The 23,382-nt window shown below is 45.8% G+C and overlaps 1 protein-coding gene and 1 pseudogene across 2 annotated transcripts; both read right to left on the bottom strand.

The window, feature by feature from the left end:
- Positions 1-9,663: 9,663 nt before the first annotated feature.
- LOC141276583 (pyrin-like) lies at positions 9,664-10,353 on the bottom strand (annotated as a pseudogene).
- MEFV (MEFV innate immunity regulator, pyrin) lies at positions 10,301-23,129 on the bottom strand. Of its 2 annotated transcripts, XM_004315256.4 has the most exons (9): positions 22,650-23,129; positions 19,542-20,360; positions 17,203-17,582; positions 16,682-16,777; positions 13,384-13,614; positions 12,945-12,967; positions 10,961-11,076; positions 10,752-10,784; positions 10,301-10,396 (listed from the first exon to the last, which is right to left on the bottom strand). In XM_004315256.4, exons 1-9 carry the CDS (start codon positions 23,095-23,097, stop codon positions 10,365-10,367), a joined length of 2,178 nt encoding a protein of 725 aa, XP_004315304.2. In that variant the 5' UTR covers positions 23,098-23,129; the 3' UTR covers positions 10,301-10,364. The 2 variants fall into 2 exon arrangements, with proteins under 2 accessions (XP_004315304.2, XP_019798881.2); XM_019943322.3 differs by lacking the exon at positions 10,301-10,396 and having other exon boundaries at positions 10,406-10,784.
- Positions 23,130-23,382: the final 253 nt, after the last annotated feature.

The following is a 23,382-nucleotide window of genomic DNA, read 5'->3' as shown; positions in this document are numbered from 1 at the left end:
TCCGGTGCGGAAGCCTGGTCTCCTCGCTTGGAGCGAGCGGTCTGCGCTTGGGAAGGCGAGGCTCGAGGCCGGCCGGCGGAGCTCTCAGGGACGCAGGGAGGTCAGGTTGGCAGCAGCCACTCTCTCTGCGGCTGTACCTGGGAGATGGAAAGCAGAAGGCTGGCTCAAACCCTCCAAGACAGGTTGGCACCACTCCAGGTACGGACGGTTTAGCTGCAAGGGCTACTGGGAAATGTAGTTCGGTGCTAAACAGCCAATGGGAGGTCGCCAGGCGCCGCGGTTGGGGCGGAGCAGGGCCGGGGCTCGACCGGAAGCGGGACGTCTGACGGACCGGAAGGTCTGTGAGAGGTCGACGCAGTTTCCGCCCCAGACCCTTGGGTCTATCAAAAAATTGCGGTGGCGGCGAGGTGGTGGTAGGTTGTGGTTTTTGTCGGTTCTAGGGTCCTGTTACAGCCGTCCCTTTCGGCAGGGGCGGCCCTTCGGTCAGAGCCGGGCGAAGCTCCCCTCCTCTATTGACCAACTTCTACACAGAGGTCTGGACCGGCCATCTTATTTTCTCAGGAATTCTAGCTGTCCATCTCCGTTACCGTCCTCAATTCGTCTTTTCTTTCTGCATTGTTCCCATACTCGGTTCATTTTCCAGTGAGGCAGTGATCAGGAATTGGGGCCACACAAGAGCAGGGATTGCCTTATTCTATGTAAACGCCAGCCTCAGGTAGGATGACTAAAGTGAAAATGAGTTGTGTTTATTAACGGTAACTGTAGATGACTCACTCAGCTGTGATCTAAAACATGTTATAAAGAGAGTAGTGTCAAAACCGTGTGGCAGGGGCTTCCCTGGTAGCGCAGTGGTTAAGAGTCCACCTACTAATGCAGGGGACACGGATTTGAGCCCTGGTCCGGGAAGATCCCACATGCGGCGGAGCACCTAAGCCCGTGTGTCACAGCTACTGAGCCTGCGCTCTAGAGCCCCTGAGCCACAACTACTGAAGTCCTTGTGCCTAGAGGCCGTGCTCCTCAACAAGAGAAGACAGCGCAATGAGAAGCCCACACACCGCAATGAAGCATAGCACCTGCTCAGCACAGCTAGAGAAAGCTCTCGCGCAGCAACGAAGACCCAACACAGCAATCAGTCAATCAATAAAACAAAAAAGAAAGAAAGAAAGAAAAAACTGTGTGGCAACAAAACTTAAAAAACAAAACGAATACCTGTCTTTCCAGACATCAAAATTACAAAAAAAAAACCTTCTTTAATCAAAGCAGTGTAGTTTGAACTACACGTGAATAAATAAAACAGTATAGCCAAAATTGATCTGAATATATGTCGACCTGTATGCAAGGATAGCATTTAACTTGGTGCTAGCAGAAATGATTCTTCTGGGAAAAAAGGCTCTTGTCTTTACACTACATACAAAAAGATGGAATTTAATAGCCAATGAAAGAACGCTTAAGAGAAGGTTAAGTTTAATATTGAGGCGAAATAGGAAACTGAGGTGCCTTAAAGTAAAATATAAGCTTGTGTGACTGTATTTAAAAAAAAAAACTTTAGAAAACAATAAAATCAAGCAGTAGACTGGGACATAATTGTAGAAGATAAACCAGATAAAGACTAAGGCATTCCCGGCATTCAAAGAGCTCCTGCTAACTGACCAAAGACTAAGGCAAAAGCTATGAAGTCATTCCAAAGAGGAGGAAAACTAAATGATCATTAACATTTGAAAAGATGCTTAATGGGAATTCCCTGGTGTTTCAGTCGTTAGGAGTCTGTGCTTCAACTGCAGTGGGCATGGGTTCCCCCCCTGGTTGGGGAACTAAGATCCTGCATGCCCCTTCATGCAGTGTGGCAGAAAGAAAGAGAAAGGGAGGAAGGGAAGGAAGGAAAGAAAAAGAATGAAAAGATGCTTAGCCACTTTGGAAACAGTTTGGCAGTCTTTCAAAATGTTAACATAGATTTACTTACTATAGGATCCAGCAATTCCATTCCTAGGTATAAACCCAAGAGAAGTGAAAACTTGTACCTGAAGAGCAGCATTATTCATAATGGCTGAAAAGTAGAAACAACCGGTCTATTGAACAGATTAACAAGATATAGTATATCCATATAATGGGTTATTAGCAGTAAAAAAGGAACAAAGCAGTGATACATGCTGCAACATGGATGAACTTCGAAACATTGTGCTAAGCCAGAGAACCCAGTGACACAAGACTTTGTGTGATTCTTATGTGAAATGTCCAGAATAGGCAAATCCATAGAGATAAAAAGGTTAGTGGTAGCCAGGGGCCGGGGGCAGAGAGGAATAGCAAGTGAATGCTAAGCAGTGCAGGGTTTGTTTTGTGGGTGATAAAAATGTTCCGGAATTAGTGGTGATGTTTGTACACATTGTGGATATACTAAAAACCACTTAGTTGTGTATTTAAAAGGGTGAATTTTATGCTATGAGAATTATATCTCAATTAAAAAAGACCGCCAGACAGGGAAAATTATGTCCTACAAATACAACTGCTTAGTATGTAAAATATTTATGAAGAAGTACTACAGACAACTAAGTTCAAAATCTAGAGTCCACATGGCACGTAGTTAAAGGACCTGTACCATTTTTATAGACTTGATGGAAGCAATTTTCACATGTTGAAGTATAGGGAAGTCATTCTGGCTTATACGTGATTTGGCTTGACCTTTATACTAACTAGAATAGGCCTGTCTTATGGCCTGTCAAACATACATTATACATCTGCTTTAACCTTTTTTTTTTTTTTTTTTGCGGTACGCGGGCCTCTCACTGTTGTGGCCTCTCCCGTTGCGGAGCACAGCCTCCGGACGCGCAGGCTCAGCGGCCATGGCTCACGGGCCCAGCCGCTCTGCGGGATGTGGGATCTTCCCGGACCAGGGCACGAACCCGTATCCCCTGCATCGGCAGGCGGACTCTCAACCACTGTGCCACCAGGGAAGCCCTGCTTTAACCATTTGAAAAAAGAAAAAGGAATGCAGTTACCAGATTGTTTAGAATTCCACTTTGAAGATAGGAATAAGTGCCCCCCCTTCCCCGCCCCCACGATGCCAGTGCTGGTACTCCTTTGAAGATGAAGTTCTCTTCCCAGACACCAAGGTCATGCTAACTAGCTGTGTGCATGCTAATCTGTCCCTTTTGAAACCTTGAAGGAATGTACCTCTGTCATGTTTGATGTTTCTTCTTTGTTCTGACAAGATATAAAACTGTGGTTCCGATATCCAAAATACAGCCAGGTGGGACTTGTCTGGTGGTCCAGTGGGTAAGACTCCATTCTCCTAGTGCAAGGGGCCTGGGTTCGATCCCTGTTTGGGGAACTAAATCCTGCATGCATGCTGCAACTAAGAAGCCTGCATGCTGCAAGTAAAGATCCAGCGCAGCCAAAATAAATTAAAAAATAAATATTAAAAGAAAAATAGAGCCGGGTGGCGATTGAGATGTAGTTTCAGACATGTGCCTGCATCGAGACCCTGAATTTTCTGAACTGTATCAAACTCAAGGATACCACAAGCCATTTTCAAAACAGTATCTGCTAGTAGCTGCCAGCTGCAACCTAATGGTCCAACGTTTCCCCTTGTAACTTTGCAACTATTTTGGACCCCAACCAGTCCATACTTAAAAAGCACTCTTACTTCTTGCCAGCTTCAATTGTAGTTCTTTTTTTAATTTTTTTTATTTTTGGCTGCATTGGGTCTTTTGCTGCACGCGGGCTTTCTCTAGTTTTGGAGAGTGGGGCTACCCTTCGTTGCAGTGCGTGGGCTTCTCATTGCGGTGGCTTCTCTTGTTGTAGAGCATGGGCTCTAGGCACGCGGGCTTCAGTAGTTGTGGTACACGGGCTGTAGAGCACAGGCTCAGTAGTTGTGGTGCACGGGCTTAGTTGCTCCACGGCATGTGGGATCTTCCCGGAGCAGGGCTCAAACCCGTGTCCCCTGCATTGGCAGGCAGATTTTTAACCACTGTGCCACCAGGGAAGTCCTCAATTGTGGTTCTTGACAAACAACATATGTAGCTTTGCGGTTTTTGCCTATACGAGCCTCCCCTATTTTGTAGTCTGATGGAACACAATTCAGGTGCTTCTTAAATCTGTGTCTTCCAGGCTGTAGTCCTCAGTTTGGCTTGAATAAAACTCTTTTCTATTACTATTATAATTGTTTATCAAATATGTGTGTTTGGGCTTCCCTGGTGGTGCAGTGGTTGAGAGTCCGCCTGCCGACGCAGGGGACGCGGGTTCGTGCCCCGGTCTGGGAAGATCCCACATGCTGCGGAGCGGCTGGGCCCGTGAGCCATAGCTGCTAAGCCTGCGCGTCCGGAGCCTGTGCTCCGCAACAGGAGAGGCCACAGCAATGAGAGGCCCGTGTACCACAAAGAAAAAAAAAATGTGTTGACAGAATGAAGCAAAAAAGTAGAAATACACATGGAAAAATTCATAGCCTCATTAGCAGGTAATGAAATAAATTAAAACAGGTAAGACCTCATTACATCTCTATTATATCAGCAAAAATTTTAAACGACAAACATTGCTTTGGGCGTGAAACATTCTTTCCAAAATATTGTATGGCCAACTACTGCAAGTGTTATCAAATAGCTCACATTCTGGAACAATTTTAGGAATAACAGGAGAAAATATATGTGTATGGGGAGGAGGTGGCAAAAAATGTACGCCAAAATATATATATATATATATATATATATATATATATATATATATATATATACACCAAGCTGTTTATGGAACGATAGCAAGGGAGAATTGGCAACAACAAATCACCAACCATAGGGAACGGCTAAACAAATAGGGAACGTGAGCTGTGCCAGCATGTGGATTATGCACGTAGAACAAAGCTCCATGAAGAAAGCAAAGCGTGTGTTTTGTGCTCTGGTCACAACCATGGAGAACCTAAGTCCAATCTAGGCTTAGTGTGAAGATGGGAAGAGAAGTTGGGGTAGGAGGAGTTTGGGGTTCAATCTTCATTTGATCCTCCTTTTTTCTTTCCTTTTTTTTTTTTTGCCATGCCATGTGGCATGCTGGATCTTAGTTCCTCAACCACGGATCAAACTCATGCCCCCTGCAGTGGAAGCATGGAGCCCTAACCACTGGACTGCCAGGGAATTCCCAATTCTCCTTTTCTCTTACATCCCTCTCTATGTTTCTTTATTTGTGTGTGTGTGTGTGTGATAATTTTTTTAAATTGAAGTATAGTTGATTTACACTGTTGTGCTAATTTCTGCTGTACAGCAGTGTGACTCAGTTGTACACATATATATTCTTTTTTTAAATATTCTTTTCCATTATAGTTTATCCCAGGAGATTGGATATATATAGTTCCCTGTGCTATACAGTAGGACCTTGTTGTTTACCCATTCTAAATGTAATAGTTTGCATCTACTAACCCCAAACTTCTAGTCCATCCCTCTCCCTCCCCCCTCTCTTTATGTCTCTTTAAATGGAGGATGATAGAGGGACATCTGTGAACTAGAACACCTAATATTCCACAGGCCCACAGATTTGCAGATACAGCTCAGTATAGAATAATGTGACACTTGGGATGTGTGTCAAATGTTTTTCCATGACAGCAGCCCCATCTTTTTCTTGGTCTCTTGTAGGGAGGTGGGATCTCACAGTAATCAAATGAGTGACAACAAATGCAGTTACAACTGCATTTTCTAATGGACTTATTTATGGGGCCCAGCCAATAATTCTAAGAACCACAGTTCATTAATACATGTACAAAAGTGTATTATAATAATCCAGTTTGCTTGTTTTTTCCTAAGGCTTCCTAAGTCCTCAAGATAGGGAGGATATCCCATAAATCAACTTGATTTAAACTTCCTCTCTGTCTCCCTTTGCTTCATCTCTCATTCTTTCTCTAATCTTCCTCTCCCCACTGTCTTATCTTCTTTGGACTATTCATAGAACAGATATTTAGTCTGGCCATAAAATTATGTGTTAAGGATATTTTTCCAAGTGATTTGTCTTAGCCATTTAGTATAATATCCCTGAAGTTCTAACAAGGCAGCTCCTCAAAGACTAGCTCACTAGCTAGGTAGTAGCTCTATCGATAGAAACTTGATAGGTGAATTGTATAAAATCCTCAAAACCCTAAAGTGTCTTGTTTCTGTTCCTTTGGGAGGTGAGGATAATCAGAGCAGTTTTTGGAGATGCAGGCAGGTTGACTCTGATTATAGCCTGCCAACAGGAAAATGTTGAAAGACCGGAATTGGGTTAACCCAGTGCACTAACCCCCAGTTCCAGAAAAACAGGAGAAACCTGGAGAAAAACTAGGAGCATATAGGAACTTCCCTGGTGGCGCAGTGGTTAAGAATCCGCCTACCAATGCAGGGGACACGGGTTCCAGCCCTGGTCCGGGAAGACTCCACATACCACGAAGCAACTAAGCCTGTGCGCCACAACTACTGAGCATGCACTCTAGAGCCCACGAGCCACAACTACGAGCCTGCATGCCACAACTACTGAAGCCCGTGTGCCTAGAGCCCATGCTCCGCAACAAGAGAAGCCACCGCAATAAGAAGCCCGTGCACCACAACAAACAGTAGCCCCCACTTGCCACAACTAGAGAAAGCCTGTGTGCAGCAATGAAGACCCAATGCAGTCATAAATAAATAAATGTATTTTTAAAAAAGTTAAAAAAAAAAAAACTAGGAGCATATAGTGGTGTCCTCCTTCTTCCCTCTAAGCAAACAGAATATTACTGGGCAGTATCCATAATGTGAGTGCACAGAAGGTCACTTTTAAATGCACACACCAGACAGTGTAACATCAAACAGATGAACATTCTACAAAAATTCACAATTCTTCCATCAATTTAATATTCCAGGAAGACAGAATGGATAACATCTATCGCCTGGGCATTTAACAGTAATGCAATATATGATCAAAACAAATTCTAGTGCTTTAGAGTTCCAGCCTTTGCTGAAATGATTAGTCCTTTAGATCTATAGAAAATATATACTACAGAGAATACCATCTTATATACCAGACTCTTGTAACAAAAGGCTTTGTTAGCACCCGCAGGCTTAATCATTGACTCTGTTAAAAATGATTTCTTTTTTAAAGTGTTTTTTTTAATTAATTAATTAATTTTTTTTTTTTTTTTTGCGGTACACGGGCCTCTCACTGTTGTGGCCTCTCCCATTGTGGAGCACAGGCTCCGGACGCACAGGCTCAGCGGCCATGGCTCACGGGCCCAGCCGCTCCGCAGCATGTGGGATCTTCCCGGACCGGGGCACGAACCCGTGTCCCCTGCATCGGCAGGCGGACTCTCAACCACTGCGCCACCAGGGAAGCCCTAATTAATTTATTTTTGACTGTGTCGGGTCTTCATTGCTGCGTGCGGGCTTTTCTCTAGTTGTGGTGAGTGGGGGCTACTCTTCTTTGCGGTGCACGGGCTTCTCATTGCGGTGGCTTCTCTTGTTGCGGAGCACGGGCTCTAGGCGCATGGGCTTCAGTAGTTGTGGCTTGCGGGCTCTAGAGCGCAGTCTCAGTAGTTGTGGCGCACAGGCTTAGTTGCTCCGCGGCATGTGGGATCTTCCCGGACCAGGGCTTTAACCTGTGTCCCCTGTATTGGCAGGCGGGTTTTCAACCACTGCGCCACCAGGGAGGCCCTAAAAATTTCTGCTTCTAAGTGATTTTTCATCTTGAGACTTCAAAAGACATTTTTAACAATAAATGAAATAGAAATGCTCAACTAAAGGAAGTCATATTTGTAGCACTTAACTAATGGTCTCATACTGCTTCCTCTTTTCTGAGTATAATGGTAATTTTCTTACTTAGCCAGACTCAACTGTCTTATAGCTTTCTGATTTCCACTGCAACCTTGGAGAATACAACCAAAACTATGGATCTTATTAATAGTAGTTTAGACACCCACTAGAGAAAACAATACAAGCAAAGTCGTCTTAATCTCACCCTATAAAAGCCCTCCTACCCCTGGCAGAGTCTCAAAATGGTTCATCCCGTCTCCTCGGTGGATGCTAAAATCTTTCACTGTTGCCCTGTAGGCCGACATTCTCTTCCTGCATCCCTGTACCCTAAACTCTGATGCTCTGTGGTGGCTCCAGCATGATATGGACTGACATCGGCATGGTTTTGGTCTATGTAATGACTTACTGAAGGCGTTCATGTGATTTTTTTCAAGGTCTTTTTCTGTCCATAAACGATTTTGTTTCCCTTACCACCTACTTTAATCTAGCTGAGAAGTCTTGATAGTTTAATGGGTTTTGTTACAAAGTCACAGAATAATCGCTCAGTTTTCTGAAGTGATAAAGGTATAGTTGTTTTTACTCACTCTTCCAGCTCTCAGGCAAATAGAAACTGCAGACATATATAGGGTTTGGTCAAAGATCAAAGCGTAGTTGCTCAAAAGTATTCTTTCCTACTTATAATCAGCAAGTCATTCTAGGCAGAATTCTTCTCTATTCCATAGCTTTATGGTGATGATTAACTAAAATAAAAATGTGGAACTAAGCACGTAGTAAATGTATAATAAATATTATTATCATATATTATACTCTTATTATAGTCTACTTGTTAATAAGAATAAGAACATTGGATTTCAATCATGACTTGAACTCTACTTCCTGTGAATGATAACAAGCCACTTAACCTCTATTTGGCCTCCCTGAAACACTTTACTAGGTCTCCCTGACAGCACAATGAGGTCCAAATTCCTATGCATAGTGCATAAGGCTCTTGACAATATGAGTCTTGAGTTTCCATTCTCATACCACACTGACATACCATCAAAAACCCATCAAGCACTTTAAATTGTAAATCTCATGCTGCTTCATATTGTGACACTTCATATGCCATTCTTCACTTAAAATGCCTTTTCACCACTCCTTTTCAAAATAATTCTTAGTCATTAAGACTCACTTAAAGTACTCTGTGAAATTCTCTCAGAATCCTCTATTCAGTTACTACTTGTAACATGCTCACATATTGTTCCAATATATATTTATATTTTAGTACCTATGTTGCTCTGGGCTTACACATTTACTGTTCAGATCCTTACTACAGTTAAGGTTTTCACTAAAAGGCAGAAGTTTTATCTTGCTCTCTCTGTAATCTCAGCAACTGGTGCTGCTTTTAGCCCAAAATCAGTCCCCAAACACTGGTAGAAAAATAAGTAAATAAACAAAATGCATTAATTCCAGGCCTCAAAACTCTCATTTGTAAAATTAAAAAGTTATGGTTAATGATCATCTATGTAAGCTCTATGATGTTATTATTCATAAATAATTTTATTTATAAAAAACAAAAGGGAGGATAGAATGAGGGAACACGTCCTTGCCATGGAGTCCTGAGGGAAAACGAGGGTGGGCTCTCTGTCTCAGAAGCATCTTAGAGTGCTAATTCATACAAGGATTTATTAAGCAACAGCTGTGTGCTTCCTTCTCTGAAATCCATGGCATGTCATCAATACATGTGTTCTCTTTACCCTTCGTTTACCAATATTTGTTTACCCAGCTTACTTCTGCTTCTGTTCCATAAGCTCCTTGAGCACAGGGCCTATTCTCTTATTGATTATATTCCCCACAGCAGCTGGAACCCAGTAGGTGTTCAATAATGACTGTTGAATGTATGGATTCAAGATACAGGGCAGGAGCCTGAAGAAAGATGCAAAGTGTTGGATATTCAGTGAGGCCCCTGGCCACCCACTGGACGGATATTCAGAGGATCCATGTTCTCTCCATCATGTGTCCTGGGGCTGAAGATAGGTTGAAGGGGCCCAGAGGAAAAGAAGCCAATGGATGTTGAGATGTGGGATTTGGCTGTCACAGTGTAAAAGGAAATGTCCCCAGTCTTGTAGTTCAGGAAGATGCCCACATGCCTGGGGGGCTCCCTCATCCGGGTGGAGGGAAAGTTGGACGCCTGGCACTCATTTTACTTCATCATCATTTCTACCCAATAACTATTCTCTGGTGAGAGAGCCATATTCTCCTTGCTGCTCGTGGCTGCCTTGCAGACACCCAGGACCCACCCTGTCTTGTCTCCCACCTTCACTTCTCAGTAGTGGCAGCTAGAGAGCAAACTCAGAGAGCCCAGGGCAATGATTCAGCTATAGAATCTTTCTGGACTAGCAGGTAGACGGTCCCACTTTTTTTCCAAGTCTCACACTCTTCAAGTCATCAGAGAAGATGAAAGATGAGGTTGGGGTGGGCAGCTTCTGCTTCCAGAATCACATTAACTGCAGAGAGAATTAGAATTCCTAGCTTGAGGTCCACGGGCAACATCCCCACAGGGTTCTCCCCACATCCAAGAAACGTGGACAGGGTCATTCTTCTGGAATGTACTGGGGGACAGCACAGGGACCCAGCAGGCCAGGTCTACTTGCCTCAGGGTGCCTGACCACCAGTCACTTCTGGAACTACAGAGAAAAGGAGATGGGAAAAATCCTGAGCATTCCCATTCAGAGGGCTAAATCTACCCTGGTCCCCACAACAAGGAAAGACAGTGACTCCCTCTCCCTGCTCAGGACTCGGCTTCCTCTGCTTGGATATAACCCCATTCCTCTCTGGTACCCAGGCCTGCCTTGGATACTCTGTACTCTGGTGAGTTGACAGTCAGTGACCCTGGCACAGAGCCTGTGAGGACTTGTCATGACTTTGCTCCCACCTTTGTTACAGGTGTTTTCTCTTTTCTAAATAATTCCCAGAAATCAACAGCACAAGGGAAAATTGCAGTAATCCCTGGCCAACACATACTACCACCACCGGACTCACCGTTGAACATTTCCATTTCTGAACGCAGGGTTTCTAAAAGGAGAAGGAGTTTGAGTTAGGTTCCCAGGTAGGGACAGGTGTGGGAGGGGCTGAAGGCAGAGTCAGAAAGGCCGTGGGGGATGGAGAAGGGACACCAGGGGGCTCCAGGCTACGTGGCTCTCAGGGAGGAGGTGAGCAGGCGCCTCCCATCTTCCCACAAGCCCACCTACCCAAGAAGTGCCTCATGCGCTTCTCCACAAACTCTGATTTCTGGTAGAGCAGGTGGATCTTTTCTTTCACCTCTGGAGGGGTGGCCCACAGCTCAGGGACAGTCACCTTCTTGGCCCTAGAGACAAAAGATTGTTGGCCCAAGAGGCCTGGAGCGTGGGGGTAGCCCAGGGTCTCATGAGCTGAAAGGGAGGTGCAGCCTCCACAGGGCACACCCAGTCCAGCCTTGGCTTCTCAAAGAAAGTTCTCCCTGGGCTTCAAGTTCTAAACACTGGTCCTCAACTCTGGCCATGGATTGGCATCACCTGGGGGAGTTTTAAAAACCACTGGTATCAAAATCACAGTGAGTTTTGATAATGGCCATAAAGTGGTACTGATGTTGAAATGCTCAGCCCAGAATTACTTATGTCAAATTAATTACACTTCCCTGAGTCTTTTTCTTTCTATTGAAATAAAAATGATATTAAGTGAGAAAAATAAGCACAATGAGATACCACTTCACAGCCATTAGGATGGCTACTATTTAAAAAAATAAAAAATAACAAGTGTTAGCAAGGATATGGAGAAATTGGAACCCTTGAGCATTGCTGGTGGGAATGTAAAATGGTGCAGACACCACGGGAGATAGTACTCTAGTTCCTCAAAAACTTAAACATAGAATTACTGTATGATACAGCAATTCCACTTCTGGGGATATACCCAAAAGAAGTGAAAGCAGGACTCAAACAAATATAGGTATGCCGATATTCATAGCAGCATCATTCACAGTAGCCAAAAGGTAGAAGCAACCTAGTACCACTGATGGATGAATAGATAAACAAAATGTATATACACATGATGGAATATTATTCAGCCTTAAAAAGGAATGGAATTCTGGCACATTCTACAACATGAATGAACCTTGAAGACATTATGCTTAGTGAGGTAGGTCAGACACAAAAACACAAATATTGTATGATTCCACTTATATGATGTAGTTAGAGTAGTCAGATTCATATAGACAGAGAGTAGAATGGTCGTTGCCAAGGGTTGGGGGAGGGGAGATTGGGGAGTTGTTTAATGGTATGGAGTTTCCATTTGGGAAGATGAGAAAATTCTGGGGATGGATCATGGTGATGGTTGCACAACAATGCGAATGTACTTAAAGCCACTGAACTGTACTTTTTTTTTTTTTTTTTTTTTTGCGGTATGTGGGCCTCTCACTGTTGTGGCCTCTTCCGTTGCGGAGCACAGGCTCCGGACGCGCAGGCTCAGCGGCCATGGCTCACGGGCCTAGCCGCTCTGCGGCATGTGGGATCTTCCTGTTCCGGGGCACGAACCCGTGTCCCCTGCATCGGCAGACGGACTCTCAACCACTGTGCCACCAGGGAAGCCCTGAACTGTACATTTTTAAATGGTAAATTTTGTTACGTATATTTTACCACCAAAAAAATACTTAAAAAAATTGATGCCTGGGTTGTACTCCTGAAGATTCAGGTTTAATTTGTCTGCGGGGACCTGGATGTCAGGATTTTGTAAAGCTCCCCCAGGCGATTGGAAGGTCCAGCCTCTTCCCCTCCCCTCCCCTCCCCTCCCCTCCCCTCCCCTCCCCTACTCTTCCCTCCCTTCCGCTGCTTGCTGGGCTTAGCAGATCCACTCCTGGAAAGTGCTTCCCTCACTGTGGCCACAAGCACTCCTGCAGGAACAGTTTTCATAAGGCGAATTGCATGGGACACAGTCTGTTAGGGGGGGTTTCTTATGAAGCCACCACCACACAACAGGCCATGTTCATTTGGTCCAGTCTTTGACCCCATGCTCCCCCTCCTGATTGTGCTCCCATTCTTGCTACACAAGTCCAGAAAGGCCTTCACCTTCGGAAGCTGCAGGAGATGGGAGGACCCAGGGAGGAGCCACAGGCCGCGGGTTGGGATCATCTCCCTCCTAGGTCTGCCTCCCCAAATACTTCCTACAGTACACCCAAGGGATCATCAGGGGACCTCTTGGTACCTGTGCAGGGTGACTCTGACGTCCTAGGAGAGAAAAGAGGGAAGTTCTCTATTACCAGTCTCATAGGGGCTGTGCTGACTCCTTGGCCTCTCCTCCTGGGCTCCCAGCCCCACAGTGTCAGCAAAAATGGGGCACCTCTCCCCAGTTCTAATTCTAATCTGCTGAGGTGGCACCCTGGCTGAGGCCTGCACATAACTGTACCCAAACTCTGCTGGTCTCTTCTGGGAGATGTCACAGGATCCCCTAGATACTGGGCCATCCTGGGCTCCTGAGAATTCATTGAAGGGGCCTGGGCATTGTGGGTCACCAAGACCAAGTCCCGCCCCTGGCCCTAAGAGCCTCACCCACTGGCTTGGGCATAGCTGATGGCAGTGCTGGGAGCCCATGTCACCCTACTGCACACAGTGGATGGGGGAAGGCCAGGCCCAGCCACACTTACCTTCATAAGCTCCCATTCTGGCTGGCACTGCTTGGCCTCCAGCTCCCCAATCAGCTTGTCGAGAAGGGCGATGTCCCCTGTCACCCGGGTGCCATATGTCTCCCTGACTTGGCCAATGGTCTGGCCCAGCTCCTCCAGACAGGCCACAAAGAGCTGCTCTTGCTGCTCTAAAAACTGGCATAACTGCTCCAACTGGTACTGGATTCTCTGCTTCTGGGTTTCAGCTTGTTTCTGGGGAACAGAAGTCAGGGAGGTGTAGGGGCCTATGCGGTGAGGTAGACGTGTGTGCCCAGGGAACCCGCAGAAGCCCACCTCCTGGAGGTGGGTAAGAGCAGGCTTCCTCAGCCTCTTGGAGGCCTGAATTCCAGAGTAGGAGGCAAAATGAGCTGGAACCTTCCAGAACAGGTTGGCTTTTGGAAAATGCCCTAAAACCTGGTAAAATGGATTGAATTGTGTCCCCTCCAAAATGTATGTGTTATAAGTCCTAACCCCAGTACCTGAGAATATGATCTTATTTGGAAATAGGGTCATTGAGGATGCAATTAGTTAAGATGAGGTCGTGCTGGAGTGGGGTGGGCCACTGGAGTGGGGAAATTTGGACACAGATACACACACATGGAGAATGCCATGTAAAGAGACACAGGGGGAAGGAGACACCTAAAAGCTAAGGAGAGAGGCCTTGGAGCAGCCTTCCCTCACAGCCCTCAGAAGGAAGCATTTCTGCCAACACCTTGCCTCCAGAACTGTGGGAGGCATACATTTCTGTGGTTTATGCCGCCCAGTTTATGGTACTTTGCAAGGGCAGCCCCAGAACACTAAGATAACTGGTGTCACCTTCTTCCTTCCTTGAAAGGCAGCGTGAGGATTGCATATGTCTGGAGTCATAAACAGACAAGGTCAGGACCACAAAGTCTCCAGGAGGGAGAGTTCTCTCCACTCCCCGACAGTCTCAGACTGCCCTGAAAGGGGTCAGTCAGTCCATCTATTTGAACGCAAGTGAACTTGACTTCCAATATTCTTGCACACTGGCCAACCATGACCTCTTCTGCCGTCCTCTTTCTCATCATCACTAAAAAGCTTCTGTGGACATGTGAAGTGGCTCTAGGGCATCTTTCCTTCCTCCAAGGAGGGAGAGGGCCCTTCAGATCTACTAGGACTGGACAGCAGAAATCTCATTTTTGGCTCAAAAGGACAGGATTAAGTCTTTAGTTCTTTTGAACCAAAAAAGTTTCTTCACCTTTTGTCGTTGTTTTTAATATGGGCACATTCATTTATTAGCTAAACTGATACACACAATTAACAAAAAATACTAGTGGACAGAACTCTCGTGTAAATTCCAGAGAGCCCAGGGCCTCACAGGATGCTTCGTGGATGTTTGCCCGGCTCCTGTTCCTCCACCCACTGTAGTCCCTTAGTCGACACACGAGAGTGGTTCTGATGTTGCTTGGTATTTTCTTGTAATTAAGGAATAAGACTATAAACTCGATGTGTGTGGAATCTCACTCCTTCCTCTGTGACATCAGCAGCCCTGCTGAATCACGTCCTGGGTTTCAGGTGCAGAAGAGTGTTCTCTCAGTCTTTAGAATGGAGCACTGCAGACATGCACCTGTGCATCTGGTCTGCACAAGTCACACTTTCTCCAACACTTTCTAAGTCTAGACAATCAACAAAACAATCAGCCAAGGCTGGGCTGTGGTATTTGCCATTTCTGTGGTGTTGATATTCCCACCGTGGCCAGTTTCAAGTTTCCAATGTGATGTTCCTAAACATGGAGTCTGGAACACTTCTTCTTGTTGTTGACGGCAGTAACGTGGACTTTTTTTTTAAGAGGACGGGTCAGTTGTCTCATTCAATGGCCTATATTCTAAAATTCTATAATTTTTCTCATGATTAAATTCAGGAGAAACATTTGGGGCAAGAATACCATAGACCTAATGCCATGCTCTTTCTAGCATACCCCACTGGGAGGCAAAGACTGTCCAGTTTGCCATCATCATTATAGTTATACTAGGATTGATGCTTGGTTAAGGAAGCGTCTACCAGATATCGCTACTGTAAGTATATATTATTTCCTTTATAATTCCTAAGTAATTTGGGGAGTGGTACTTTGAGAGTGTGTAAATATCCTGTTCTCTAACGATTTTCTCTAAAAATTTTAGTATCTGTTGCTGATCCCTGTCGGTGTCAATTGCATAGTGGAAATTTTCTAATTCAATTATTCTTCTATACTTGTTTTATCTGGGTTTCTGCTGTAAAGAAGAGCTTTCCCAACCCCTTCCCTATGATTAAAAATATTTCTTTTAATTATTGTAAAAAGGAGGAGGAGAAGGCGAAGACCTGAAAACAGCATCTCCTTTCCACAGAGCCCGTGTCACTGTATCTTAAGGGAAGGCTGAACCCTCTTGTCTCCCTGGGTTTCCCTGATCAGCCCAGGCTCCTGCCTCACCCTCCTTGGGGGGGCACCCCTGACCTCTGCTCCATCCACAAGTTCCAAGTCACCTGGGATTATAGGAAAGGGTTTTCATTTTACTACAACTCAAGAGTTTCCCAAAAGTCAGACACCTGGACCAATGCCACCTTCCTCCCATTTCTGCCCTTTGTTATCTTTGCCTGTTTGCCACTGCAGTGTGGTGGGTCCCTGAAGAAGTTTGGAACTCAGAGTGGGAGACAGTATCCAACCAACAGAAATGCACCAGATAAATCAAGGCTCTGGGGGTAGGCTCCTTCGCATGCAGGGAAAACAGGAGCAACTTAATGCATCCGAGTCTGGACAACAGCTTAACAGGAAGGCCACTAAGTTGTACTTATTGAGATCTGTGGCGTTTCTTTAAAACCACAGTTTTAAAGAAAATGTCTACTTTAAGCATTTGAATTTTAAAAATCAACATGGTTTTTGTACAAAAAAAACAATAGACCACAACAACAATTATAAAAACAATACAGAGGAGTATTTAAAGTTGAATAGTCTCTCCTCCCCTTTCCTCAGTCCCATTCCTCAGCTACAGCCACTGGCATTCCTTTCTCTAAACCATTTTGTGGTGAGTCTAAGAAAGCATGATAGGGTCCTGGGAGATTCCACTTCTTGCTGGAGGTGGTTTCCCTCCCCAGGGACAAGCTCATCCTTTGATACCTGTTATTCCCTGCCCCCCAAGAGCAGGTGATTCTAACTATGTGATCGGCTCTGCTTCCCTGTGAACCAGTACAGGACATCAGGGACCCCTGCTCACTCTCGGTTCCCTCCCTCCTTCTGCAGGGGTGAATCCAGGCAAAGACTGGCCACAGACCACCCTAGCCTTACCAGGAAGTTTGCTGTCTTCTTATCCCCCTGAGATCTCTGCTCCTCTCCAGATTTTCTCAACTCCTTCAGATGCTCCAGCTGCTTCTGAATTTGTTTCTGGAAAAAAAGAGCACTTGTCAAAGCTTGAACTTGGCTCCTGCCATCTTGGTGCCAACTCTAGATGGGAAAACTTGCTTCACGGAATAAAGCTGAAGGTGAGGCAGCCAAGAGCACAGGGAGAGGTACGCAGGAAAGAGGAAGAATGAATCCATCACACCAAAGGAAGCAGAGCCAAGAGGCAGTGAGAATGATTTCTAATGACCTCTTGTGAGCACCTGGATTCAGCCATACCTAAAGTTAGATTCCCATAGCTACATGAACCAGTAAATCCCTCTTTGTTGGCTTACTTTGTATTGTGTTTGCCATTTACAGCCCAAAGATGCTGGCCAATGTACCAACTCCCAGGGTTTTGGGGGAAATGAAGCAAGCCCCGATGTGTTCAAGTGCCCAGCAGAGAAGGACCCCAATGCAGAAAGCCCTACCTTGTATTCCAGGGCGGCCTCCTCGATGGGGCGAACCCGGTGGCCTCGGTGCTCCTGACTCAGCCCGCAGATGAGGCAGATGGGTTCCCCGTGGTCCTCGCAGAAGAGCAGCTGGACCTGCTTCATGTGACGCTCACACTGTGGCAGGGACTTGGGGCTCAGGCTGGCCATCTGCAGGCCCTCCTGCCACTCGAGGCTTCCATGGCTCTTCCCCGGGAGCAAGTCCTGGCACTGAGGGCAGCTGGATGAGTAGCCACGTGAGACCTCAGGATCCCTAGAAGCAACGGGGCAGCTGCAGGAAACATGCACGCAGCTGCCACCAACCGGGTCTCCTTCCTGGGCACAGCAAAGGGGACACACAGCCTTGTCCTGCAGTCTCCCTGGGGACATAGCAGTGGAAAAATCTCATGAGTGACAAACCCAAGATGTTACCAAGGAATGCTGCAAATCACAGCGAGAGTCCGTGCCTGGGATACGTACATTCTCGGTTAGACTGAGGCCCCTTCCTAGCTTGTCCTCCCCCGACTTCCCTCCAGCGAAGTAGCAAAGGAGCCACTGGAACTGAAGGCTAAGGGATAGATTTCATACCAGTCCTGAGGATTGGAATTCTTGGGCATTTATCCTAAAGAAAGGCCTTTTGCTACAAATTCTATGCCTTCCTCCTGCACGCACACTGATAACAGGTGATATAAAGACAGTAAGACATTCTGACTGGTGTTTGCCACTTAACCACCACCTAGACTGCTCATAACTTGAGTAGAGCTCCCAAGGGATGGTGACTTGCTCATGGCCAGACCTCCAGCCCCTAGCAGAATCCCTGGCATGTGGTGAGCATTTGGGAAGTGCGTGTTGAATGAAGGAATGAATGGGCCACTGCTCACATCCAGATTCAGGAAGCATGAAGTGAAAGTAAAGAAGGGGACTTTACAGGCTGAAGGGTATAGCCCACCATGATGACCTACAGCTATGACCAGCTCTGCCCCAAGACCATAGCACAGCTTCATAAAGCAGAAATGACAGGAGATACAAGAGGAATAGAAACGCACTCAATCCACGAGTCCCCTCCTGCCTCCTCCTCTTGCAGGGTCCCAGGAATTCATATCACATCTGCAAGTGAGACTGCGAGCTCCCCAGTGACCATTTTCCTCTCCTTCCCCTGTGATAGTATTGATTGCTGTCCATATGGCTGCTCCCCGCCACCACCCAAAAAAACCATTTCTTAGCCTCCCTTGCAGTTAGACGTGGTCATGTGACTCCAGACACACCTCACTTTATTGCACTTCACTTTATTGTCCTTCACAGACTCTTTCATTTTTAAGAAAATGAAGGTTTGTGGCAACGCTGTGTTGCCAGATGATGGTGAACATTCTTTAGCAATAAAGTTTTTTTTTGGCAATAAAGTATATTTAAATTAAGGTAGGTACATTTTTCTTTTTAGACATAATGCTATTGCACACTTAATATAGATGATAGTATAGTATAAACATATGCACCAGGAAACCAGAAAATTCATGTGACTTGCTTTACTGCAATATTCTCTTTATTGCAGTGGTCTGGAACCAAACCCACGACGTGCCTGTACATTCTGGCCAAGAGGAAGTAAATGGAGGCATCACGAGCAGCATCTAGAAACTTCTGAAAACCTTCCCTAAGTGATACTATTCTCCTTTGTCCCTCCATCCTGCTGCCTGGAATGAGGATGCCACCATCTGAGACCACAACCTTAAGAGCAAACTCTGTAGAGCAGAAAAGCAGCAGGAGCTTGGGTTCCTGACCACGGTGTACCACATTTGTCCTGGACCACCTGTGTGTCATTTATGTGAAAGAGGAACAAACGTCTATCTTGTTTCAGTTATGTTATTTTGGCGTTTCTGTCATTCACAACCCATCACCATCCTAATTTCTGCCTCTTTAGTAAAAGAGACCTAGGACTTTAGCCAACAGCTCCCTCCCTGCCCAGACAGAGGCGAATAGCAGAATCGCAGCCCCATGACATACTGCCATGAGGTATTGTGAGAAGGTGATATTTGTACCCAATCTTTCTCAGATGTTCAACCTGGGGTCCATGAAGCCCTTGGGAATTCTAAAGAAGGACTTCAGAGTGTCTAAGAACTAACTAACTGAAATGTATGCAACATTTTTATGAAAATGTGCAGATATGCATTTTTCAGGATTCAGAGCCTACATCAGATTCTCAAAGGGTGGAGGACCTCAAGGGGGACCCAGAGATCCAGTGAAATGAATACAGTGGGGATAAAAGCAGGTTTGCAGGGGGAAACCTGCAAAGGTCATCATTCCTAAGGATGCCAGGTCTTCTGGATTCTGAGGTCCTTTCTTACCTGAAGATGGAGGGACTTCTGGATTTGAAGGATCATGGAGCACACCACCTACCACCTCCTCCAAGGCCTTAGAGGTCTTTGGAGCCTCAGTTCCACTCTTCTCTGCAGGTACTGTGGACTCTGGATGCTCCCAGATCTTCTTTCCAGCCAACGATACACTGGAAAGTGTATTCCTGAGTGCTACCCCCTCCAGAGTCATGGCGTGTTCTGGCTTCCTGGATCCTTTCTCTGCAGCCACAGTAGCCCCTGTGTTCAGAGTGGCTGCTGAGCCCGGATTCTCACATCTCATTTTCTCTTGAAGCATAAGAGTTTCTGGGTTGAGAGGTTCTGTCTCTCCTGAAGAAATGGTAAATTCAAGACTTTTGGGTCGCTTCTTTCCTGAAGGTAAATATGCTTCAGATATCTTAAATTCTCTCCTTCCCAGGGACCCAGCAAACGACCCACTGGAGAGTCCTTGGAGCCTTCCTGCAGAGCTGGCGTTCCTGCGCAGCCTGACCCCCACATTGCTCCCCTTCTCCCCCTGTGGCTTGCTGGGACAGGGGCTTCTCTTGGAAGACAGAGTTGTGTTCCTGGCCCCTGGCTTGCCCTGCACATCCAGGCGCTCAGAGCCTTTCTGATCTCTCTGTTTGCCCAGAGGCTTCTTCTGGGGCCCCCTTCCAGCCTCGGGCTGGATGGATGGTGGGCAGCCAGCCCCATCACCACTTTGTCGCTGCTTGTCACCTTCCAGGCCATCTGGTATCTTCAGACTCTTGGGCTTAATCTCCCCAGAGGAACCAGACATTGCTGAACTGTCTGTGTCACTTTCTTTTACCTGACACCCTGAAAAGACAATGAGATGGAAAGGCATGAAAATGTCCAGTGCTCAGGTTCAAGGTTTGGGGGAAGGGAGAGAAGACAGAATCCCTTTGGAAATTAGAGAAGCTCAGGACATTCTAGACAACAGCAGTCAATTACCATTAAATAAGAACATACTAATTATCTGCTATCTTATTTCTGAAATAGTGCTTTTTAAACTTTTTAGGCAGGAGAACTTGTTTCCAATATAAGGTCTTACATAGAATTCTTAATATATAAGTGAAAACCCTAGTTTATGGGTATACATTTGTGTGCGATTTACAGATCTACAAAACTCACTTATCAGTCAATAAAGATCAGCACAAAAAATTGAAATCGGGGTCATGAAGGACAGTGAAAACTTCAGAAACTAATTTATTTTGGGTTTTTTTCCCCCTTTGGTTTCATGAAGTGAAGAAAATCCTAACTCACACAGATAAGTGTAAATGGTAATTTTTTTTTTTTTTTTTTTTTGCGGTACGCGGGCCTCTCACTGTTGTGGCCTCTACCGTTGAGAAGCACAGGCTCCAGACGCGCAGGCTCAACGGCCATGGCTCACGGTCCCGGCCGCTCCGCGGCGTGCGGGATCTTCCCGGACCGGGGCACGAACCTGTGTCCCCTGCATCGGCAGGCAGACTCTCAACCACTGCGCCACCAGGGAAGCCCAATGGTAATTTTTTATAAAAGACAGCTTGCCTGGAAATTTCAGAACAATGTTTAATTAAACAGAAATGACAGGAAGGGCTGAATTCTAGGGTCTCCATAAAAAGTTCAAGCATGAACTGTCACACTGATGGCCTCCAATATTTTAAAATTTGGTTAATCACTCATTTTAATATGAATTTGTTAGTTTTGTAAGTTAGTTAATAAAATTTGAATCAAGTATTTGCTAACATTCTAAAGAATCCCTGAAATGTCTTCCTGGGATACAATTTGAAAACCACTACTTTAATAAAGAAATGAAAATAACCTATAATTAGCACCTTAATTTTTGGTTTGAAAAGCCCTTTTAAAATTAAAGTTGCTTAAAACACTTTGCTATTGGCTTTCTAGGAAAAATATGTTATGAAAACTGGTTCAAGAACTGGTAAGAAACCCTGAAGAGATGAATAACCAGATTTTAAAATACAAAAAATTAATTTTAAAATTCTACTCATCAAATTACACCAGACTCAGATTACAGTTTAGCTTTATCACTCTTTCAAAGAGCAGAGAATTTTTATGTTATGTAAACTCTTCTACCTCATAGAAGCACATGGAAAGCATTCCTAATGTATTCTTAAAGTCTAGAAATAGAAGAAAATTTCAAACATCGAAAAATAGTTTTTTAAACTGATCACAGATTAGCCCCTCCACCCCAAATGTCCCCAAAAAAGTCTTTAAAAGCAGAAATCAAATAGGCCACAGTCTTCGATCACAATGTAATAAAATTAGAAAGTTACGGCAAAAGAGTAGCAGAAGAAGGATAAGGAAGGAAAAAAGGAAAGAAATATAAGATAAAAGGAAGGAAGAGGGGCTTCCCTGGTGGCGCAGTGGTTGAGAGTCCGCCTGCCAATGCAGGGGACATGGGTTCGTGCCCCGGTCCGGGAGGATCCCACATGCCGCGGAGCGGCTGGGCCCGTGAGCCATGGCCGCTGAGCCTGCGCGTCCGGAGCCTGTGCTCTGCAACGGGAGAGGCCACAACAGTGAGAGGCCTGTGTACCACAAAAAAAAAAAGGAAGGAAGAAAGGAAAAGGGAGAGAGAGAAGGAAGGAGAGAAAGAAAAAGAGGAAAGGAAGGAAGGAAAAGATAAGGAAGGAGAAAGTCCTTTTAGAATTTTAAAATATCTTTGTAACGTGTTAGAGAAGAACTCAAAACTGAAATGAAGTGGATAACAGTGAGATTACCCATCAACCCTCTTGACAGGAGTGGTTAGTTTCTTGCTCACCCAAAGATACTCATCTGTAGGTAAGTGTTAATGACAAATGAAGTGAGGAATTCTCTACCAACAGACATCCAGCTCCTGCCTTTCCTGATTCTGCCCCATAGTCAGAACCTCATGCTTCTGGGTTTTTTTAAAAAAGCCATTGAGAGCCTTAGCTTTACTCCAGCTTCCAAGACCAGAGAGGGGGAAAGGACTTGCTTGGCTAAAGTCACCAGGGTTGTTGCAGACCTCGGACTCCTAACCCCCAAGTCAGGACGCACTGGCCGAACTGGTCCCTCTTGTACCTTCCACCCCACTCTGCAAACAGCCAGCAGTCGCAGTGGGGCAGGAGGGCGCATGGGGCCGCTTACCTGGGCCGATTGCACTGTTGAGCTCCTCTGCCAGAAGGTGCTGGTTGATGGCCCTCAGGACCTGCAGGGTCAGCCGCACGGCGTCCTCCTCCCCATAGTGGGTGACCAGCAGAGTGGCCAGCTTCACTGGCTTGGCTGTCTGGAGTTGGCCCCGGGGAATCCGGGAGTGCTCCTTCTCCAGGCTGGTGTTCTGCAGCTTGAACTTGAACTTCTCAAAGTCATAGGGCACCAGCTCTTCCAGGGAGTACAGCAGATGGTCACTACGGGTCTTGGCCATGGCATTGACCAGGAGAGGCTGGAGGCAACTGTCTGGCTTCTGAGGGGAGAAGCAGCTGTCTGTCCTGGAGCCCAGAGGGAGACTAAGAAGCAGCTTGTGAAATAACGGAAAAGGCACAGGAAATGCTCTGTGTTTTGGTGGGAACTGAGAGTAAGGCTGTGAGTATGTCATTGTTGGTTTGTGTTCTCTTTCTTACAGATTCAGAGGCTTTTCCAGCTGGGAGGACTCAATGCCTTGTCAGACACCTGGTCATCAGCACCCAGCTCTCACTGACTTGGGCTGGACTGCATAGTGGTGGATGAGTCTTTGAGGAAGGGTCTGGGATTGGATTCCAGATTCTGGATCTTTGGGCAGGCAGTCAGATGCTTCCCTCTCCCCTCCCAGGATACGGGGGTGGGAGTGTGGGGAACAGAGCCCCTGGTCCCATGCTGGAGAGAACCATGATAAGGGTCAGCC

This window comes from Tursiops truncatus, chromosome 15, assembly GCF_011762595.2.
Source record: "Tursiops truncatus isolate mTurTru1 chromosome 15, mTurTru1.mat.Y, whole genome shotgun sequence".
Taxonomy (NCBI): Eukaryota; Metazoa; Chordata; class Mammalia; order Artiodactyla; family Delphinidae; genus Tursiops; species Tursiops truncatus.
The sequence above is the reverse complement of the archived record's forward strand: the minus strand, read 5'-3'. Positions and strand labels throughout refer to the sequence as shown.